Source organism: Bos indicus x Bos taurus, chromosome 24 (genome assembly GCF_003369695.1).
Source record: "Bos indicus x Bos taurus breed Angus x Brahman F1 hybrid chromosome 24, Bos_hybrid_MaternalHap_v2.0, whole genome shotgun sequence".
Lineage (NCBI taxonomy): Eukaryota > Metazoa > Chordata > Mammalia > Artiodactyla > Bovidae > Bos > Bos indicus x Bos taurus.
The window spans coordinates 31,553,299-31,570,204 of NC_040099.1; the positions used below are offsets into that span (position 1 = coordinate 31,553,299).

At 38.7% G+C, this 16,906-nt stretch overlaps 1 protein-coding gene across 5 annotated transcripts in view; it reads left to right on the plus strand.

The window, feature by feature from the left end:
- Nucleotides 1-16,906, plus strand: part of ZNF521 (zinc finger protein 521) — a 312,082-nt gene that overhangs the window by 3,611 nt on the left and 291,565 nt on the right. Inside the window, exon 1 of one of the 5 annotated variants that reach the window (XM_027526354.1) lies at nt 15,802-16,748. The exons of the other annotated variants lie outside the window; for them this stretch is intronic. Within the exon in view, the coding sequence (XP_027382155.1) occupies nt 16,712-16,748 (37 nt within the window). The 5' untranslated portion in view covers nt 15,802-16,711. Of the gene's footprint in view, nt 1-15,801; nt 16,749-16,906 lie in introns of those variants that run through there. 5 annotated transcript variants of the gene reach the window in all.

Below are 16,906 nucleotides of genomic sequence, written 5' to 3' on the forward strand. Positions count from 1 at the left end.
TCCCAGTATCTTCTCCATGAAGAAGCAGCATCTGTGTTTCAACTGCCAAGTTCTAAATAAAATGTTTACATTAAAAACAAAGATTTAGCTTCCATTTTCTGTGTGGGCACGGAACACAGTGGTGTTCTCCTCTGTCAGCTGCTTGGGAGGCTCCCAGAAGAGGGAATGGCCTCAGGTGGGCTGGCTGAGCTTTGGGGTGAGAAGCTGAAGACAGGCATAAAAATAGTACAGTCCTCACTGAAGAGTGGGTTTGTTTTTCTTCAGGGTATGCATTTACCTGGAAAAACACACATTGAGATGAGCAATGTCAGATGAGCCATTGTGATATTAGTATCGAGTTTGGAGCAGTAGAATGGCTTTCTAGGTGGCTCCTGTTAAATACCTGGCTTTTTCTTCACTATTTTCCTTTCCCTGTGTCTTCCAGGAAGGGTCTCCATGTTTTCAAAATGTATTTGAGGAGTGTTCTGTCCGTTAGATTGTCGGGAAGGTCACACTTGGATCATAGAAAAGCCAGGGAGGTATTATTATGATAGATATTCTGGCATAATAATAAGCAATGAGCTACACTTTACTGTCAGCAGGCATAGAAAGACAGCTTTGATTTTAAGTTTCTTTTATGAAGAACTGATTAGTAGTTTTGCAACTAAGAGATAAAATGGTGATTTTGTTAGCCGAGTGACAGTGTTTCAAAACCTTGCAGATTATACCAATTTGAAGGAGACAGTGGAAACCATGAAAATGCGATGTGCCCTTCTAAATAAAACATGAACTTCTGCATTCAGTCTGCAACTTGTCTCCATCCATACTATTTCTTTAATAAACAAGGTTTAAAAGATATTCCTGAATGTCTGTCACTTCTGATATCACAATTTGAAACCACTATCTCAGGGGAGTCGTTTACATAAGGCAGGTACAAACATTAAGAAATGACAGTTGAGTTGAAAGTTTTTGTTTTCAACCAAATACTTAAAAATAATTCTACCAAATACTATTAATACTACCAAAAATTCTATTAATAGTTGAATTCATTTTGTGTATTCTCAGAAATTTAGTATTTCGAAAGAATGATTATGTTTACTTTAAAATTATACAGGGTTTTTTAATTTGCAGCAAACTTTTGTGTCATTGTCCTAATAACCCAACTCCTGGGAGAGGCTACCAGGTTTCTGGCTGCAGTGGAGCATACCCTGCTGGGTCTCCTTACCGCCTCCAAAGTGCATTAAAACTTGTACACCAGAAGTATTCATTTTTCTATATGTGAAAACTGTGAACTGTATTTTGAAACATGGAACTCTTTCATCCCTTCTGCCTCTCAAAGCCCTAGCATCAAAATTCTCTCAGTCCACACACAAAGTCAAGAAACTTACTCTGTCCTTATGCTACGAATCTTCAGAATAACCCTTTCTGTCTAATAACACCGAGTCTCAAAGCCAGTATCTAGAGGCATGGATGGTCAGGCAATGAAATGAGTCACCCTCTACCCCATTTGTATTAGTTGGATATTTATCTCCATTCCTGAGAGTAGATATGAGATGTGAGTAGATTACCTGCCTGAAAATAATTCTGCTGTCAGCTTGTTTTCTGAGATAGCAAATCAGTGGCATCAAATTGGTCAATTGTGACCTATTTCTATTTTTCCTTGATGGCTCTTTAGTCTGTTTCTTGTGGTGCTTCTCTGATGGAAGTTTCTCAAGCCTTTTACCTGCTAAAAACATTGTTTTTTGGAAATTTACTCCAAAAAAGCACTCATGAGAAGGAAAAAGTGGTCTACTTCGTCAAGGTGTGAGATATTCAGTAAGAGCCAAGTTATAAAGCTGGGCAGGAGAGAGGGGAGCACTTAGACATTTAAATGGCCAAGTTAAACACAAAACACAGTTAGGATATCTGGACCCTCAGGTGTTCATAAACCCATACCAGGGGTCTCTAGAGAGAGATGGTGGGAACCAGGCAGAAAGACAGCCCCAAAATGCCTTGTTTAACTTGGCTGTCACGGTAGCTAACCCTTTGTAACTTGGCACGTTTCGAAGTTATCACACTTAGAATTGACCTTTTTCCTTTTTCCCATTTACCTTCTTTTGTACTTATAAAGTGGCTCTTTTTTTCTCTTAAGGAGAAGTAATTTATTTAGAAATATAATGAAGTGGCAAAAATTCAGTTCGCAATTTAAAGAAGAAATGTAAACTATAGAATTTGAAAGAAAAGGCGATGGGTTTTAAATCCATAACCTTTTGAAAGTCAGAAAACCTATCTATTAGGCTGTATTCTCTGGTGGAAAAGCTCTCGAAATTGTAGGTGTTAAAAGAGCCACTGCAGGGAGCTTGTACTACCTCCTAAATTTAATAGAAACATTAAACTCTCCAGTCCTTATTTAAACACATTTTTTTCAAAGTCAAAAATACATTTTCTTACAGGTAGACAGGTGAAGTACAACTAAAAAAACAAAAGAAAGTGACTCTCTTATACACTGTATGTTCTATTTCTTTTCTAAAAAAACTTTATCACTAGAGATTCAGGTTTGGTTTTGGAAATGATGCCATAGTAAGAAAAGAAGACTTAATTAAAGCCTGCAATATAGATTTTTGCTCAGAACTACTTTTAAACAAATGAAGTATGACTCCCTTTTTTAATAACTAGATTTAACCTAAGGTAAGTTTTTTTTAATATTTAGGAAAGATATATATATATATATATATATATGTTCCTTTTCATAATTGTGAGGGCAAATTACTAAAATCTGCAGCACACAGCTACATGTGCATTTACTTTTGAATATGGATGTTAAAAAGCCTGGTTATTGGAAACTCTTCAGAAGCTGAGTGCTTGTACCTTTTTCCAACAGTTGCAGTTGGACTTTTCTGCATCTATCAAGCAGGCACTGTTCCTTCCCTCTTCCACCTCTAAATTATACTGACTAGATGTTGAAGTTGTTAAATTGATTATAGTCCAATCAGTAGACAATCCGACATAAACAAAAACAGCAATTACTGTTGGCATGCATCCCATGAGTGCTAGTCAAACTTGCAGAACTGATGGTCCAATGAGTGTTTTCCAAAATGCTAGTTTCACAATTTCAGCAGTTCTGGCAGCATCTTCTTAAAGGGAGGGGACAAAAATTCATAAGATTCCACTTGGCCTTAAAAACAAAAACATCTGTTTGATGCGTGAGTGGATTGTTGGCTTTTATTCATCCAGTCCAAAAAGGGCGAAACATAGGATATGGAACATAAAAGCATACATGTAAAAATGAAATTACAAAGGGATTCGAGATTAGCAGCTTTTTATAAAGCAAGCTGTTAATAATTCTTCTTTTTTGTTTTGCCAGAGTATTTCCATATCCCTTAAAATCCATTCTAGTTATTGACAGCAGTGATGCCTAATAGTGATGACAGAATTTTTCAACTTTTTGCTTCCAGTAATTATACTTGGTTCTTTCTGCTTGCTTGTTTGGGTCATTTCAAGTCTTATAGCATATTTGTAGGGTATATGTTTTCATTTTATAGGAATATTTTTGCTCCCTTTCTTTTATTTTTACAGGAAATTTGTTTTTGAGAATTGGCTTATCAGGTAAATTCTAGTGAAATACTTGTTGACACACATCGAAACATCAAAATACTTGCTTGAGTTTTCATTTTGATGTAAAACCAGGCAATCAGGAGAAAGAGGTTTTGATAGTAGAAAAAAGCAATTCTACCAAGATCAATTAAGAATTTTATGAAAGATCTGGTTTTTCTATTACTGTGCTTTATTAATTCATCTGACAGAATTCACATTGCTGGTTTAATGTCACTAATTCTCTTGCCATAGAATACATTCCTTATGGCTGGATTTAATGGATACCATGTTGAACTTTTATTTTTTAGAGAAAATGATTTTGAGACTTGCAACACTTGAAATATATTTTAGAAGCCTTATGGATTGTTTAAAATGTAAATGTTGTCATTAAGTAATATGTTGTAGAATGCTCTTGAATTGAATGAAATTTTGATACAAAGGCTGATATTCTGGCTAAGTATTTTCCCAGATGTATTTAATTTTTTTCTCCATTGACTCCTGTTGTGCAGTCAAAGGTTAAAGTTAGTTCTGTGGGGGAGTGGAGGTGGGGAGGGGGGAATGCTCGCAAGTTTCTAATCCAATTTCAATTAAATTTGAAATACGTTCCTGTTTTTTGTTTGGGGATTACATGGTACACTAGCTGGGATTGCATATACCTTGTTTGCTATAATGAAAGTGTACTTGTCTGATTTAAAATACGCTCTGCAACAATGTTATTACAAAGCAATTAAAACTTAAACATTAAAGTTAACATTAGTAAATTTAAATAGCTCTGTCATAGTATTAATCAAATAGTGTAAGGAAAGCTTTTAAATGGTTTAAATAATTATGCAACTCTTGGCATAAAAGCCTGACACAAGATAAATCTTTGAAAACTAAGTAGAGTCGTGGCTTTTTTTTTTTTTTTAAACTTTAATTTTAGGCAGCTTGGGCTTTTAGCATGCATCACACTCCACCTCTAGTATAAGTAATTATGCCAGTTTAGTAATTATTAGAGATGAAAGAAATTCAGTAAGATACGAATTCTTTAAAACTTCAGTAGCTTCAGTTTTAGCGGGGATAATGATCAAGCAGCAGTCATCCGGCTGTCTGGGGACCCTGCCACAGCTACAGGCACTGAGCTGATCTTGGGGGTATCATTGTAATGGCAGCACACACTACAGTTGGCATTTCTACTCTCAATGCCTGATTGCAGAGGTTTATAATTTGCTCATTAAAAAAAAGAATCCAGATTCAAATATGACTGTCTAAAAATTCCACTTTCTTGGAAGACTGAAAGAAAAAAAGGATAAATGCATACCTTTAAAAATTATTATTGTTGGACACCATATATTTTAATTTTATGGGATAGTAAATGCTTTGAAAAATTCTGAAATGAAAAATATATATGTAAATTTGTCAACTATATGATTGTGTTGAACATGTGTCGAGCATTTCAAGTCTTGCTTTCAAACAAAGGTGATTTGGTTTGGAAAACATACTCTTCATGCAAAAGCATAACTGTCTCCCACTGAATATGGTCCAGTGATGGACATTCAGAATATTCATTTTCCTAATTCTGCAGGAGTTATGTTTTGGTATTTCATTTTCAACAACATTTTTATATATGTGAAATCAAATGGTTTCAGTTATCACAACTCAATAGGAAATAGACACACACACAAACATAGTCTGATGTTCTATTTAAAATACAGTTTGGTCAGCAAATTCATATGTATTAATTACTTTTTAAGGAAAAAAATGGATTGAATTGGATTTGGCCTAATAAAAATTGGCATCATTATAAAGAATAGAGTTTCTTTTTAGGAATTAAAACCAGGTTACCATTGAAATTCATTATTTCACTGAAGTTATTTCTCCTCTCTTTCTCAAGATTGGCTTGTCCCCAAATTTCTTGTCCCATCAGTGCATTTTGATGGAAAGTTATTTACCTGACTAGAATGAAGGCGATAAGGGTTCTTGTTCTCAAGTATAGATAGCTCTGTATATTCATATAGAGTACAATTGTGAAAACCCATGAAGAGCTGAAGGGTCCATAAGTTGAATGATAAATTGCGGTACTATAGGGGGTGCTGTGACCAGGACTCTAAAAAATTACAACTTTTAAAACAATATATTGACTTTTAGAAACAAATTCTAGTATTTCAGGCATGTTCCTTAATACTATTCTTTTCTTTCACAATAGAACCAGATCAGGTCTAGTACATGTGTGAGTGTGTGTGGGTGTGTGTGCACGCACACTCAGTTGTGTCTGATTCTTTGCAACCCCATGGACTGTACCGCGCCAGACTCTTCTGTCCATGAAATTTTCCAGGCAAGCATACTGAAGTGGGTTGCACTCTAAGAGGTCAAACCTGAGCCTGCTATGTCTCCTACACTGGCAGGCAGATTCTTTGCCACTGCGCCACCTGGGAAGCCTGTGTGAATATGACTAAATAGTAATGGCTTCCAGCCCTTCTATTGATGTAGTGTATCTCAATTTTAGAAGTTTATTAGGCATACCCTTTCTCTCAGTAGTATTCACAATTTAGTCTTTTCTTATTTTTTATACATTTAAAAAAGGCAATTAAGTATTCACAAACATCACTTGACCTATCAAGTATCAGTAAAGCTGAGAGAGAACTATTGGTTGGGAAGGTGATGCCATCATGAGTTTGAGTGAATGTTTTGTTCATTAACTGGTATACGGAGTCTGAAATTGCTATGTGGAGGCTGGTTTGGGGCTGTCAGTGTGCAAAAGGAAAAGTTAGATGCACTTTTTTGTGGCCATTAGGCAGGAGTGAAAAAGAACTATGGACTCAAGGGAATGCATATTAATTCCTGGAAAGAGTTGAAAATAAAAACAGAAACAATTAGCTATGGTCGTAAGTATTGTGACTTGGATATTAGTGTACCTGTAAGGACATGGCTTGCAGTGGAGATGGCTCACAGAGGGTGAGCTCTTCTTTGCCGTCTGCACATTTTGGCAAGTCACTTACCCTCTGTTCTCCAGGTTCAGATTTCTTCTCTGTAGACCAAAGGGGCTCATTTAATGATTCAACAAGCTCTTTGTTGTTTGTTTTTTCTAGTGCTCATTTGTCCGTGCACACTGCTAGTTCCAGATATTCAGTTGTGAACTAGACGTAAGCTTGGCTCTTATGAAGCATTATAGTCCAGAAAATTGGATGAGGTTTTACATGCGTTCCATTGCTTTTAATTTAGGAGAAGGCCACCGTGCAGGTGGTGGGAGATATGTGTGTTTGGTATATGCTCTTTAGTATGTATGATATTCACTGTTCAGCAAGTTGGGTCAGTTTAAAAAGTTAGATAAAAGGATCTTCAAAAACATTTTTGGCACTAAAAGTTTGGTGGGTTATCCTTTTTGAGAAAAGTGAGCTTTGTTTTCTCTTACGATTAAGAGTTAGATATACTCACTTGAATTGAAACCGCTAAATACATAGAATATTTGTTTCCAACTCTTTGGATTTTTTCAAAATCTTTTAGCCCTCCTAAAAGATCTAGGTAGTTGTTTCTAGTAATAATGTTTCTAATAATAACCTATATAATGTTTCTTTTTTTTATATATAATGTTTCTAAAAGTTAATAGTGAGATACTGAAGGCAATTTTATAAAATTTTCAGAGAATTTGTGGCATTCTTGAAATAATTGAAGGCTCTTGGAGAATGTGTGTATTATTCAAAAACAGTGAAACAAAGCCTCAGTTAGGAGTCCCTCCTGTACAAAATTGAGGTGAAACAAGTCAAGAGGAATTCATTCCATTAAATATTCAGGAATAGAACACTAAAGAATGAAACAAGTTGGTATTGAAACGTTCACAATGCAGGTTTAATTATTTTTCCCCAGGGAAAGAGGTGAATGCCTTGAAATAAACTTTGACAGAGTCACAGATCTTAAGCATAGGACAATTTAGGGATAATGATAGTGGATGTCTTGATGGTCTTCATGTTCATAGACATGAGTGCACAATCAGTGGTGATGGGGGAGTGTAACTGACCGGAGAAAAAGACGATTCATAGGAAATCCCTTTTGCCTCCTCCAAAATCACACAGGTCATTTATGTAAGTATTGCATCATTATACCAAATTTTTAATCTTCAAAATAAAACCATTACAAGATAATAACACCATTTTATAGCTCCTGTTAAATGTTTTTTATATTTGCTGATTTGCATATTTTGAAATCCAATATGAGTGCGATGGGCTGGCCCACCCTGGGATGGCTTCCCAGCTCTGTCTGCCTCTGGGTACCTCAGGCCAGGAGGGGGTCAGTCAGGTGTCTGACTTGTCCTAAGTGCTCAGTAAATGTCCATGGAACCAAAATCATTTATTATTTTTTTAACCAAAGAAATGTGTTGATGACTTCTGAGTTCCCTTCTCTCTCTAACATCATAGAATTCTCATATTGAGAAATTGTAATTCTTGCAAGTTGATCAATAATTCATATTAATGGGGCAGGCATGCTTTTAAAATTGTGAACTTGATTGAGTTGTAGCTGGTGGAAAAAAAAATCAAACAGCAGAGGTCAGATGGTCTTAACTTCTCACTGTGATTTCTTGTCCAGACTCTCTATTTAAGGAACTAACATAGAAAGACACATGTGTTACACACGAAACCATTCTCAGGGCCTTTATAAGGAAGCTGACTTGGTTCAAACTCAGTTCAAATTCTGCAATTTCCATAGAGCAGTTTGCAGGTTTTAGAGAAGAACCTTGGGCCAGTGACCAATTCACCCCACTAGGGGTTTGTCATATCTTAACTTGGAGCAGCCCTAACAGCGGCAGCTTCTTTGGTCTAGAATTTGTGTGTACATGAGTGTGAGTGACCAACTCTATGTTTGCCTGGCTCTCACATGGATTTTTGCAGTGGGAATAGCTGTGAACCTGCAGCTGTACAAGGTCAAAGTGTTTTGCTTTAAAGATAGCATTTTAATTTAGTTTGACTTACCCTGGTTCCTCATCTTCAATTCATGTCCATCCACTTGCCCAAATGCTAGTACCATTTTCGTGAAGCAACATTTCCCAAACCTTTAATGATTTTCCTAGCTTCATTACTCTAGGCTTAGACTGTGGATTCTCAGGTTGGTTTTGTACCATGATAAGGGTTTGCATAGTGTTTTCATTTCTTAAGGTTCATCTCACATCTTCTGTGGGGCTTTTTCTGACCTGCCGGAGTTAAAGTGCCTCCTCTCTTTATTATCTCTTGCATAGCTCATATACTGTAGAAACTATGACACTAACTTGGTTTTCTGGTTTGTTGATAAGCCCTTTGAGAGCAGCGTTCAGTGTTTTATTCTCTTTGAATCCCAATATCCTAAAACGAGATAGTAAGCAAACAAACTTACAAAGGCATTCATGTGCTCATGTGTTTAATAAACAAATACTTACTGCACATTCATCATTTTCCAGTCCTAGAGTGCTAGGAGTTGGGGATGCTGTGAAGGAGACAGACAGGGTCTGTGTTCTTGTGAAGTCACAGTCAAGCAATGGAAACACATTAAATACACGATTCAACAGATTCTAGTAATTTATAATTAGGTGGAGGGAAAGCCCCAGGTGTTATGCAAACATTTCAGAAAGATATGAGTGAGGTCAGGAAAGGATCCTGAAGGAAGCACTTTCAAACCAAATCTGAGGTTTAATATGTTTTTAAATGCAAACTATTGAGCATGCTCATGATTCTACGGGAATTCTTATTGAGCACCAGTTATGTTTCAGGTGCTAAGGATACAGTCAGGAACAAGTCAGACCCAGTTGTTCGTGGTTTTCACAGAGCTAACAGTCTATGAAGACATGTTCAGATGACTCTGTGTCCCTCTTAGAACAGAATAGAATTTAATTACTTAACTGTGTACAATTGAATAAATTTCCAACCCTATGAACTGTAGCCCACCAGGCTCCTCTGTCCATGAAATTCTCCAGGCAAGAATACTAGAGGATAGCCATTCCCTTCTCCAGGAGATCTTTCCAACCCAGGCATCGAACCTGGGTTACCTTCATTACAGGCAGATTCTTTACTTTTGGAGCCCATGTGTCCTTCTTAAGGTTGTGTAACTCCAAACTATACTTAATTTTGCAACAGTATACTTGCAATTCATACAAATGGTATCTGTTATATTATTTGCACATGACTAGCTTGTATACAGGGGGAAGGCAATGGCACCCCACTCCAGTACTTTTGCCTGGAAAATCCCATGGACGGAGGAGCCTGGTAGGCTGCAGTCCATGGGGTCGCTAAGAGTCGGACACGACTGAATGACTTCACTTTCACTTTTCACTTTCATGCATTGGAGAAGGAAATGGCACCCCACTCCAGTGTTATTGCCTGGAGAATCCCAGGGACGGGGGAGCCTGGTGGGCTGCCGTCTATGGGGTTGCACAGAGTTGGACACGACTGAAAAGACTTAGCAGCAGTAGCAGCTTGTATACAAGTTCTGACCATCCTTTGTACATGGGCTGGTTTTTCCACTCTATGTAAACTCTATTCATTGAGTTTTTCATCACTTAGATCTATCTATTCTTCCAAATATCTGGATTTCTTATAATTCTTATAATGCTGTCTAAATATGGGATGTTGTTGTTGTTCAGTAACTAAGTTATGTTTGATTCTTTGTGACCCCATGGACTGCAACACGCCAGGTTCCCTGTCCTTCACGTTCTCCTGGAGTTTCCTCAGATTCATATCCATTGAGTCGGTGATGCCATACAACCATTTCATCCTTTGCTGCCCCCTTCTCCTTTTGCCTTCAGTCTTTCCCAGCATCAGTGTCTTTTCCAATGAGTTGGCTCTTCACATCAGGTGGCTAAAGTATTAGAGCTTCAGCCTTGGCATCAGTCCTTCCAGTGAATATTCAGGGTTGATTTCCTTTAGGAATGACTGGTTTGATCTCCTTGCTGTCCAAGGGACTCTCAAGAGTCTTCCCCAGCACCACAATTCAAAAGCATCAATTCTTCAACACTCAGCCTTCTTTATGGGATAAACTCATTCATTTGGCATCATTAGACAATTTAAAACTCTTTTCTCCATTTCACCTCAATATATACAAATCATGTAATATGTTTCTGCTTATGATCTTTGCAAATTCTTAGCACAATTTCCACATCAAGGAACTTGGTAAATATTAGAATATGACAATGCATCAGCAATTCATGAGTATATTCTTGATTGAAAAATTACATAGAAAAACTGTAGAAAGATGATAAAAACCAGTAATCTACCTACCAACAGTTTTTTTTCCCCCACTTTCAGCTCACATTTTTTTGACAGTTCTGTTGTCTCTATTCACGGTGGTATTATTCATGAAGTCCCAACAGACAGTCTGTGAGAGGATGTTTGAATCTGCGTATATCCAACCCTTATCGCCATCCACATAATTCTCCAAGCCAGGTCGTAGTGAGAGGCCTCTATACCCTGGACAAGCTAATAGAGTCCCCCACCCCCAAGCTGTCTGGAAATGGAGTGTTCCTATGAAACCTTTTGTATAGGGACTGGTGTATAGCGAAGAAGCAATTACCTTAGGACACATCTTGCCAACAGATGCACAAAATAAATCGAGATAAAGCACAGATGCTCACAGACACAGTTCAAAGCTCTGGCGGCCTGATGCAGAGATGCCCAGTGTAGTTCCTGGGAACGGAGTGTGGTGGTGCCACTCTTGCTCTGGGAGGGTGCACTGCCTTTATAACAGCTGGACTCGCTGCAAAACAAATGTGCTGAATGCTGTTTTTCCACTGCACCTTCTTTTTTAAAATCAAAAATCTTCTTTGGATTTCTTTCAGTTGGAAAAAGCAGGTACCTGTGTAGATCTTTCGTAAAATCCAAGCGGCAGAAAGTGAGCTTTCGAAAAGCCAGAGATAATGGTGATGTGTTGCCCCTTAACGCAACTCACTAAGACTTCTTGAAATATCTGTCCCCCTGTTATTTAGAGAGGAGGAGGATTTTAATGATAATGTCCTTTGGCAGTGAACTGAACCGTTTTTAGATGGCAGTGCATTTATGTGGGGATCTTGGATACCTTTTATTCCCAAACGAAAGGTGGTACTCTCTGTGTTGTCCACCCTAAGTGTACTTCCTAAAAATTCCTCCCTGTCAACACTTAGTACCTTTGTTCTAACAACTCTATCCATTGTATGGTGTTCTGTCATTTAAAGATTGAAGGCAGGAGGAGAAGGAGAACAGAGGATAAATTGGTTGGATGGCATCACGGACTCAATGGACATGAGTTTGAGTAAGCTCCGGGAGTTGGAGCCTGGTGGAGGAGGAAGCCTGGTGTGCTGCAGTCCATGGGGTTGCAAAGAGTCAGATACGACTGAGCGACTGAACTGAATTTATTTGTTTATTTTACTATTTACAAATGTTGCTTCAATGAGCCTGCACCCATCCTTGCTAACATGTGTGATTATGTATATGGTGTAAATTCCTAAAAATGGAATTTCTGGATAGAGAGAACACACATTTAACATTTTGATAGATCCTGCACATGTGCGCTCCACAGAGGTAACGCCAGTTCACACTGCTGTTAGCAGCAGGATTAGAGAGTGCCTATGTTTAAATACTTTATCTTTACTGATGTGGCTTGTGAAATAAACAAACTGGTATTTCATTGACATTTTAATGAACATTTATATAATTATAAGCATTTTTTCATATGTTTATATACCATTTGTATTTATTTTTCTGTGAATTGTCTTTTTATTTCTTTTGCCCTTTTATCTTTTCATTTGAAAAAGCAGCTCATATGAATAAGAAAATTAGTCCTTTTTTCTGACATACATACTGCAAATAATTTCCCTACTTTGGCTTTTGACTTTGTGGGTGGGTAATTCTTTTTTCTTTTGCCACAGAGAAATTTAAATATTTTAATTTTCAGTTTTGTCAGGCTTTTCCTTGTAACTCATAGAGATTGTATGTGACATAGAAAGGTTTTTTCTTTTTCCTGATCATTTATTTAGTTTCATCTTCTTATTACACTGGCTTCAGAGCCTGTCTGCCCCTCTTCACCCTTCTGGATCCAGCACCTAAGCATATTTTTGGAAATAAAATAGATGCTTAGCAAATATTTAATAATGGGTCAATAAAGTATGGTGGTTAAGAGCATGAGTGTTAAGTCAGACTCCCTGAGTTGAAATTTCAATCTTGTTTACCCTGTGCAAATTATGAAATAACATGAAACTACAGTTTCTGTGTCTAGAAGTGAGGGATTGTGTGTGTGTGCTCAATCACTTGAAACGCGTCCAACTCTTTGCAACCTCATGGTCCCGCCAGCTTCCTCTGTCCGTGGGATTTTCAAGGCAAGAATACTGGAGTGGGTTGTCATGCTCTCCTTTAGGACCTCTTCCCGACCCATGGATCAAATCCATGTCTCCTGTACTGCAGGCAGATTCTTTACCACTGAGCTACCCGGGAAGCCCCAAGTGAGGGTATTACCCTAATTCATAGGGTTGTTGTGAGAATTCAGTTAATCCATATAAGCTCTTAGAATAGTCGCTGTCAGATAAGAAATACCTAGTTCATGTTTCTTATTCTCATTCTCAAAGGTCTTCTCGCTTTGGGGGGAAACCCTTCATCCTATGGGGACATGTCTTTTCTTTGGATTTCCAGGTACCTGTCTGGCTAGACACAGTTTTCAGAGACCTGACTTGGGTGGGTCCGTTGTGGATGTCTTTGTTGGATCCAGTCCTCCATGACCCGTCCTTTCCCACTGGCCAAAACAGCTCTTGATTCCAAGCTCCACTTTGTTCTGCCAGTGTAGAGAGAGTTCTGAAGGAAAAATTCCTGCAGAAATTCCAATTAAAAGATAATGGAAACATAAAGTGGAGCTAATTAATTTTAGAGCCTCTGCCATCTTCTCGGTACATCAGGCCTTTGTCTTTGTGGTTCTTTGCGAGAGGGCCGATGCTAAATGCTCATTTGCAAAGGTAGGCTAATTGTTCTTGGGAGAGGAGCTAGAGACAAATAATTCACATATCATTATGAAGGTTTAATCATAGTAGATTTATTAATAATCCTTAAATTAAAAAGGTAAATCTGGGCTTGGGTTTGCAAAGGAATTAGTTGAACAAGGGGATGATTTTCTGTATCACCGTACCCATCAGTAAACTGATCTAGAAGCAACTTCTTCTGGGCTTCAGCTGTGTTGTCTAGGAGCAGAGTGAGTAGAGGATGTGAAGACGGAATGTGTCTGCTGTCTGGATGTTACCTACCAGTCTGTGTCTGGCTGTGTCTAGCTGCTGCTTTAATTTTATGGGAAACCTTATTTGGGAGCTGATTGTCTGAGTTTTCTTTCCTCTTCATTTCTTCTCCATTCTTTGCTGCAGTAAGTCCTAATGGTTCAGTTTGCTTTCTTTTTATTTCCCCTTGCCTTCCCTTGCTCATTGAGTCGCCAACCCTTTCTGTGCTTAGTTCATGAAATCACCCAGTTCCCACTCCCAGATTGCTGGGCTTCAGCTGTCCCTTTGGGCTTTAGAAACCCAGCCTGTGCTTTGCCCGCTGGTTGACCTCAGCACTCATTTGTCTGATGCTCTGGCTAGACACGACCATGTCTTTTTATTTTAACTAAAAGATAACTGTCGTAAAGTTGTCTTTCTGTACAGACAGAGCCAAAAACCTTAATACATCTGATCAGACGACTTTCAAATATCCATTTATACTTTTTTTCCTTCAACCTTAGTGCTAAATGAAGTGAAAGAAATAGTAATTGAAAATCGGGGTGGAGAGAGTCAAGAGGATTGTGCGAGGCCACTTTTAATGAGTGGAATATCCTTAAATGATAGTAAGTGATGAAAGAAATTCCACTTCAAGATAATTTAAAATAGATATTCTAGAAGACACTTTTGAAAGGGCTGGGGGTGCTGTTCAGTTTCCTGACAGGTCGGCGTTGTCTGGGGCTGAAGGTCTTATTAGAGAAGAGTTTAGAGCCTGGGAGATGCAGTGGTCCGGGCAGGGCAAGGATGCTGGATTTTCCCTGACGTCTCCAAGGCTGGAGGATCCTCTGTGCCCCATCCGAATCACACCAGGGCTTTGTGACAGAACAGGAAAGAGTCTCAGTCTCTTGACTTCTGATTCTAGGAATGGCATCTCATGGCTGTACACATTCCAGACTGTGGATGCTAAAGTGACTTTCCCCATCCTTCTCAGCTGCCTAACACAAGCCAGAGTCGGGGCCCCCTGCCCTGAGAATCGCCTTCCTTAGTCTAGTGTTAGCTGTCAAGGTCTCAGACTTGTGTGGTCTATGCACCACCAGTGTGTCCCAGTGAGTTGATCTGAGGGATGCCATGCCTGATCACTTGTGTTTGAATTCTGCATGTTATGAAACCTCTAAGCCTCCTTCTGAGCTTCCCTGGTGGCTCAGATGGTAAAGAATCTGTCTGCAACGCAGTATACACAGGGGATGCGGGTTCAGTCCCTGGGTCAGGAAGATCCCCTGGAGAAGGAAATTGCTACCCACTCCAGTATTCTTACCTGGAGAATTCCATGGACAGAGGAGCCTGGTGGGCTACAGTCCATGCGGTTTCAAAGAGTTGGACACGACTGAGCAACTAACATCGGCCACCGCGGTCCCCTTTGGTGTTCTTTTTTGCTTTAAGCATTTTGATCTTAGTTCCTTCTACTATTTCACCCCACCCCCCACAAGTTACTTCTACAAGGAAAAAAAAGATATTAGTCAGCTACACCTGGGAGAGAATTGAAAGCAGTGGATACCTGACAAATCCCTAATTGTGTGATTAAAGGCTTTGTTGTTGTTCAGTCGCTCAGTTTCAAGACTTTAGCTTCTGATAAAAAAAAAAAAAAAATCTCATGCCTCAGAAAGCTGATCTGGGAGATATTTTTGAGGAGGTGGGCATGGGGTGCTTGAGTGAGGGATCCAGGAGTGTTTTCCCATTGCTGGTGAAATCTCAGCAGAAATACCCCCCTTGCAGAGGTTCAGTGGCCTTTCAAAGGCGTTATTCTGGATGCTCTCCCTCAAAGGCGAAGATGGAGCCCTCCCCCAGTCTGAGTGACGGGAGGAAATGAGTGATGGCAGTGCCTGCACAGTTAGAGCAGTGCATCTGACTTTGGGCTAAACAGCTTCCTGTAATGTCATACTGGATGTTGTTATTTAGTCGCTACATTGTGTCTGACTCTTTGCAACCCCCTGGACTGTAATCTGCCAGGCTCCTCTGTCCATGGAATTCTCCAGGCAAGAATACTGGAGTGGGTTGCCATTTCTTCCTCCAGGGGATCTTCCCGACCCAGGGATGGAACTCTTGTCTCCTGCGTTGGCAGGCGGATTCTTTACCACTGAGCCACCAGGGAAGCCCAAGTGTCATATTAGCTGTTTTCAATCCAGTGTGCGGAGAAGCTAGGGGAAAAAGAAATTCATATTTCCCACTGGCAGGTTACCATCCTGAAGCAGTGTCTGTGTTCTCCCATTTGAAATATGCCACATTTCCCTGCAAATTTTCTTTGTTTTTGTGACAAGATGGACACACGTGTTGGGGATGCACTGTGCTGGGAGCTGGTGGGACATTGATGCCATCTGTGGAGGGAACTGGGCATGACCCATCACCATCTCTGAAGAAATGATGCCAGTTCTGACGTCTTAGAGATGATGTTTTAGAGATGGCACGTATTTTAAAAAAATGTTGGTTAAATATAAACTTTCAAAATTGCAAGCAGCAAGTAGTAGAATTGACAAGATTAATGATTAGTGTTCTTATTATTCTTTTAAGAAAATAGGGTGCGATCTGGCTCACCATCTGAGAGCATGTTCCTTTTCCAGTGAAATCTATTTATTATATTATATATATGTGTGTGTGTGTATATTCTGCTTATTAAAGCATATGGTAAAAAAATGATTAACTATGGGTATTTATCAGCCATTCTACCCTATGTTTGATTGATTTAGTTGATTTTACTTTATGCATATTTGGGGATTGTCTGATGATAAATCATCGTTTGAAATATGTCTCTGTATATGTATATATATTTATTTCTTGACAAATCAGGATTGAAACAATGTAAGTGGGAATGTATTTCCACAAGCAACTATTAATTTATAGTTACTAAGATAATAGCATACACGTTCACTTTCAGTTCTATCTGGGTAGCTCTGTAAATTGTGTATTGATTATGTTAATGACACTGGTGTCTTTATTACTTGTCTGCAGATCCATGCAGATGGAATGCACATTTGGCAAGGTTGTCATTCTGTAAGAAAAGGTACATTATTAAAATCTGCTTTTTGGAGAGATTGCATTAGAATTAAAAAAAAACATTGATTAAACTCATAGGGAAATGTAAGTAGTTGTGTTCTAGGAAATAAAAAGTGCAGTTAAAAAGTTTTTTTAAAGGATGCTCATTTGTTTCCTTTGTTTCAA